The sequence below is a fragment of the Hylobates moloch genome, unplaced genomic scaffold (genome assembly GCF_009828535.3).
Source record: "Hylobates moloch isolate HMO894 unplaced genomic scaffold, HMol_V3 SCAFFOLD_3, whole genome shotgun sequence".
Lineage (NCBI taxonomy): Eukaryota > Metazoa > Chordata > Mammalia > Primates > Hylobatidae > Hylobates > Hylobates moloch.
In genome coordinates, this window is record NW_026652278.1 from 157,830 (window position 1) to 163,225 (window position 5,396).

The window sequence follows — 5,396 nt, forward strand, 5'->3', positions numbered from 1 at the left end:
GCTTGAGGGCAGAAACTAAGTTGACCAAGCACATCTCTTCCTATTGGGCTGCAGCACCTGGTTGTGGGGAGGTAACCCTCGCTTGATTTCACAGTTTTTCCATGCCCCAGTCCCACCTCCCTCATCACAGCCACCCAGTGTGATGCATTCAGCATGTGTCCTTGGAGAGAGGTACTCAACAGATACATGGTGTTGTGTGTGAGTTTTAAATTTATGTCAATGATTTTTCACTGTAAATCTCCTTACTATTTTTGTTTTGTATATTTTGAGGTTATGTCATGAAGTGCATACAGATCTAGAAATGTTTTATCATCTTGGTAAATTTAACCTTTCATCACTAAGAGGCATTACTCTTTGTCCCTAGTGGTGCTTTTACCTCAACCTTTAAGTCATAAAGTCTACTTTGTCTGGCATTAATATAGCTACACTGGCTTCTTTTTACTTAGTATTTGCATGGTATCTATTTTTTATCTATGCCAATTATTAATCTGCTGCCTCTTAGCTTCTAACCACCCTTCACAGTCAGCTCTGTGACGCTGGAACAGGGACTTGACAAACTGCATTTCTGCTTTGTCACCCACTCCCTCTTTCTGTTGAGAAGTCAGCTGCCAGTCTTACTTTTACTCTTTTGCAGGTAATTTAAGTTTCCTCTGCTTCTGGAAGTTGTTTGGTTTACCGCTGTCTTATCTAGGTATGCTTTTTTTGTGTGTGTGTGTATTTATTGCAGTTGGAGTTTGTAATGCCTCTAGAATTCATGATTTAATTTCTTTCTTCAGTTTTTGGAACTTATTGGTGATTATTTCCTTGGATATTACACCTACCTCATTCTCTTCTTCCATTGGTTCTAATATTACATGGCATGTCAGGCCTTTCTGCAGTGTACCCTTGCCTCCTAACATCCTATTCTGCATGCTCTTTTTTTTTTTCTGGATTATTTTCTGATCTTCCAGCTTACTAATTCTCTCGCTAGCCATGTCTAATCTTCTGCGTTTTAAAATGTATTTTTTGATTCTAGACTTTCCTTTTTGTTCTTTTAGTTTCCCATTCTCTACCAAAATTCTCAATATTGTTTTATTCCTGTAGACATGGACAGGTTCCTACATGAGTTTCTTAGTGATATCCTTCTTCTCTTGTGTTGGTCTCTAATCTTTGCCAAGACTGGGTTGTTTTATTACTATGGCTTTCTACAACGTCTTAATATGACATGGTGAGTTACTCTTCTTTGATCTTCTTTTTCAAAATTATTTTATTAATAGTTATTTTAGGCCTTTATTTTTCCATATAGACTTTAGAAACTTTTGGGTTCTGTGCTATTTTGTTACTACCATAACATAGTGCCACAGACAGGGTGGCTTAAACAACAGAAATTTATTTTCTCACAGTTGGGCAGGGTTGGTTTCTTCTGCAGCCTCTCTTCTTGGCTTGTAGACACCATCTTCTCCCTATGTCTTCACAGGGCCATCCCACAATGGGTGTCTGGGTCCTAAGCTCCTCTTGTTAAGGACACCAAGCTCACCTCACCTCATTTAACCTTAGTCACCTCTTTAAGGTCCTATTTCCAAATGCACCCACCCCCACAGATACCAGGGGTTGGGACTTCAATGCATGAATCTGAGGGAGACACAGTTCAGCTCATAACAGTCTTTTAAAAATTATGCAAAGATTTTTATTGTAATTTCATTAAACTTATGGATCAATTTGTGGTGAACTGTCACCTTCACAATATCCTGTGCATCCTCCACTTATGCAGATTTTCTTTTATATTCTTTAATAACTTTTTGATGTTCTCCATAGAGGTCGTTTACATTGTGGACTGTGGTGAATGGTTTTTTTTTTTTTTTTTTTGGAGAAGGAGTCTTGCTCTGTTGCCTAGGCTGGAGTGCAGTGGCGCAATCTCAGCTCACTGCAACCTCCACCTCCTGGGTTCAAGTGATTCTCATGCCTCAGCCTCCCATGTAGCTGGGACTACAGGCACGTACCACCACGACTAGCTAATTTTTGTAATTTTAGTAGAGACAGGGTTTCACCATTTTGACCAGTCTGGTCTCAAACTCCTGGCCTCAGGTGATCTGCCCGACTTGGCCTCCCAAAGTGCTAGGATTACAGGCATGAGCCATCATGCCAGGCTATGAATGGCTTTTTATCTTTTATTTTTTAAAGCTATTTTTTGTTCTGGTAGAGAAATTCTACCATCTTTTAAGTCTAAGGCGCACATCTGGCTGCAAGTCTAGGGAGTACCTGCTTAATACAGGGATGAGACGTGAGACACCCAGCAGTGCAGAGCAGCAGAGCAGCACCACCGTGTGCCGGGGACGACTCTGCCCTCCACCCGCCTAGCCGCTTACCCAGCATCCTGGGGTCTTCCAAGCAGCAGAGCAGCACCACTGTGTGCCGGGGATGACTCCACCCTCCACCCGCCTAGCCGCTTACCCAGCATCCTGGGGTCTTCCAATGGCAGAAGCCACCCTGAGCACGAAGTCCCACTCCCAGCAGGAAAAAGGGGGAAAGGACAAGAGCACACAGGTTCTGCACAGTCCTCTCCTTAGGGGGGACAGAGGCTCTCCCAGGAGACCCCGGCACCCTCAGTTGCAGGTTTCACCAGCTATGCCTATGTCCTGTGGCCTCTGCCGGCTGCAGCACTTGTGGTGGAATCAGGCCTCAGGGCTACAGCTTCAGGAGCCACCCCACCTTCTATGGTGGAATCAGGCCTCAGGGCTACAGCTTCAGGAGCCACCCCACCTTCTATGGTGGAATCAGGTCTCAGGGCTACAGCTGCAGGAGCCACCGTGCCTTCTATGGTAGAATCAAGCCTCAGGGCTGCAGCTTCAGGAGCCACCGCGCCTTCTATGGTGGAATCAGGTCTCAGGGCTACAGCTGCAGGAGCCACTGCGCCTTCTATGGTGGAAACAGGTCTCAGGGCTGCAGCTTCAGGAGCCACTGCGCCTTCTATGGTGGAATCAGGTCTCAGGGCTACAGCTGCAGGAGCCACCGCACCTTCTATGGTGGAATCAGGTCTCAGGGCTGCAGCTGCAGGAGCCACCGCGCCTTCTATGGTGGAATCAGGTCTCAGGGCTGCAGCTGCAGGAGCCACCGTGCCTTCTATGGTGGAATCAGGTCTCAGGGCTGCAGCTGCAGGAGCCACCGTGCCTTCAACGTGCTGTGTTCTTCTTGGTGGCAGCTCTGCCAATCCTGTGTTAAATAGAAGTGGTGAAAGTAGGCAATCTTTTCATTGGTTCGTATTTTTAAAAATACATTTAAAAGCTCTCCACTACGTATGTCTTCTGAGATTAGCCTTTATCAAAGAAAACATTTCACTTCTATGACGAGTTTTCTCAACATGTTTCACCACAAACGAAACAATCAACAATGAATGTTGATTGAAATCAAATGCTTTGTCTTCCTCTGTAGAAAACTGTATTTTTCACCTTTGGTCCACTAATAGGTAAAGCACACTGACATATGTTATGATGTAAAACCACCCTGAACTTGACCTGATCATGGTGATTTGCTTTCTGATGTGCCACTGGACTCATTTTGCTACTGCTTTATTTAAAACTTTCATGTCTCTGCTCAAACATAAAACAGCCTAAATGTTTCTCTTGTGCTTCTCTTATACACCCTAAGATACATCCTATACATCTTAAGATAGAAGGCTTCTGGAATCATAAAATCGGCTGGAGCACCGCCTCCCCCTTCCTTTTCCCGTTCCGTGTTCTCGGCCTTGGAACAACTGTTAGATGTCAGAGCCCAAAACGGATCCTCTGGGTCTATCCCCTTTTCTTTCATATTTGCTGCCTTTTTGCCAGAAACATTTCCTTAAATATACAATTCCATCCTTCTGTGGTTTTTTTTTTTGCAATAATTTTTTAATCTCAAAAGTGTCTTTTTTGTCTTATTCCATCTTCACAGTTTCCTGTTCTTATTATATAAATATATCTCCCTAATCCGAGTCTATGGATTGGAGTTTCGTGTTTGTTTTTTCCTCTGAGTCACTCAAATTTCTCAATCCATTTATTTTCTGTTTCTTTGCCTGGTCTTTCTTTTATGTGATGCAGCTCTCCTTGAGTGTCTGATACATTTTCATCCTTTAAAATGAAGCCAATGGGTGACAGGAAGACGTGCTTCCATGAAAGGCAGTGTTTCACTCCAGAACCTCAGCTCTGGCATGCTGGATCCAGATCCACAGCATCCCAGGACCTCTTCTCCCCTCTGGGTCCTGCCCCCATCTCACTGGCTCCCATCTCAGATTCCCTGTGAGGCTCCACACTTGGCTTCACACGCAGAGTCTAGGGGTGAAGGGCCCCTCCCAGCCTCTCAGCTGGCAGTCCTGGGCCTGTGCTGGGAAACATGCCCTCCCCGCCTGCAGCCGGAGGAGCTGCATGGCTGTCTTGAGTGGAGGTCACACATCCCCTCGAGGGCCAGGGGAAGGAACGGTCACAGATGTTCCTCATGAGCCAAAAATAAGCAAGGTCTGGCTGTGGTGCTGTCCACTGCCGGCTCCAGCACCAGGGGTTGCCCAAGAACCCCCTTGACTCCTTGGGGTAAGCAGCTCACTGCTGGCTGTTCTGTGTGTGACCGGGAAGGGGGACTCAACCAGAGTATGCAGACCTATGATGACCCCCGCTTCCACCTCCACGTCCCAGGGCCACGGCCCCTCCCTTCCAAGCTCCTTCTGCCTGATGGGCAGCACCCCCCTCTCGTCTGGAGTCTCCTGGGGCCCTTCCTGCTCTCCTTGTTCATTTATTTTGTCTTGGAGGGAAGCTGGGCGGACCTGCTCAGGCGGCCCCCTAGGGCCAGAAAACCTGTCGGTCACTTTCAAATACATGTTCTTTCCAGCCCTTCCTTGCCAAAGGTTCTAAAAGCACTGTTGTCCATCTCACCCAAAAAGCTAAGCTTCTGTCCAATCCTTAATGGTAGCTATAAATGAGAAGCATAAGCTTGGCTTCCTTCTAACATCTGGCAAGTTAGAAGATAGAACTTATTTCTTCACTTATTCATCACATATTTGCAGGGCACCCCTACACGGGACAGCAGAGATCCCAAGCCGGCGCTGCACCCGGAGCCAGGCTCGGAGCTGGCCACGCGCCCTCAGTTGAAACTCACCGGAGGCGCGGCCGCCCTGGGCTGGGAAGACGCCGTGGGCCCAGGTGGCATCGGAACCCACAGGAGGAAGACAGCCAGCCCAGGAGGGGCCATGGGGGGCCTCTGGGGATCGCAAGGGTCGACCCCATCCTCCCTGAAACAAGGCCGGAGGTTGAAGAGGTCTCCGCCCGGCCCCGCAGCTGACAACCGGTGGAGAAACCGCACCTGCCCCGGGAGGAGCCACGGGGTGGGCTCGAGCCACCATGGGGCTGGTACAAGCACCCTCTCCGCTCAGGACCTCGGCCCTCATCCCA

At 47.6% G+C, this 5,396-nt stretch overlaps 1 protein-coding gene across 1 annotated transcript; it reads right to left on the reverse strand.

The window, feature by feature from the left end:
* Positions 1–1,074: 1,074 nt before the first annotated feature.
* LOC116481650 (beta/gamma crystallin domain-containing protein 2-like) lies at positions 1,075–5,350 on the reverse strand. The gene is made up of 2 exons (XM_032174375.2): positions 5,104–5,350; positions 1,075–3,189 (listed from the first exon to the last, which is right to left on the reverse strand). Exons 1-2 carry the CDS (start codon positions 5,345–5,347, stop codon positions 2,609–2,611), a joined length of 825 nt encoding a protein of 274 aa, XP_032030266.1. The 5' UTR covers positions 5,348–5,350; the 3' UTR covers positions 1,075–2,608.
* Positions 5,351–5,396: the final 46 nt, after the last annotated feature.

What these genes read in the sequence shown, in the direction of transcription:
- LOC116481650 (XM_032174375.2), bottom strand. Translation starts at nt 5,347, where the DNA reads ATGGTGGCTCGAGCCCACCCCGTGGCTCCTCCCGGGGCAGGTGCGGTT. An exon ending in CCAGGGCGGCCGCGCCTCCG is followed by an intron (nt 3,190 to 5,103) that starts GTGAGTTTCAAC and finishes TATTTAACACAG; the next exon opens with GATTGGCAGAGCTGCCACCA.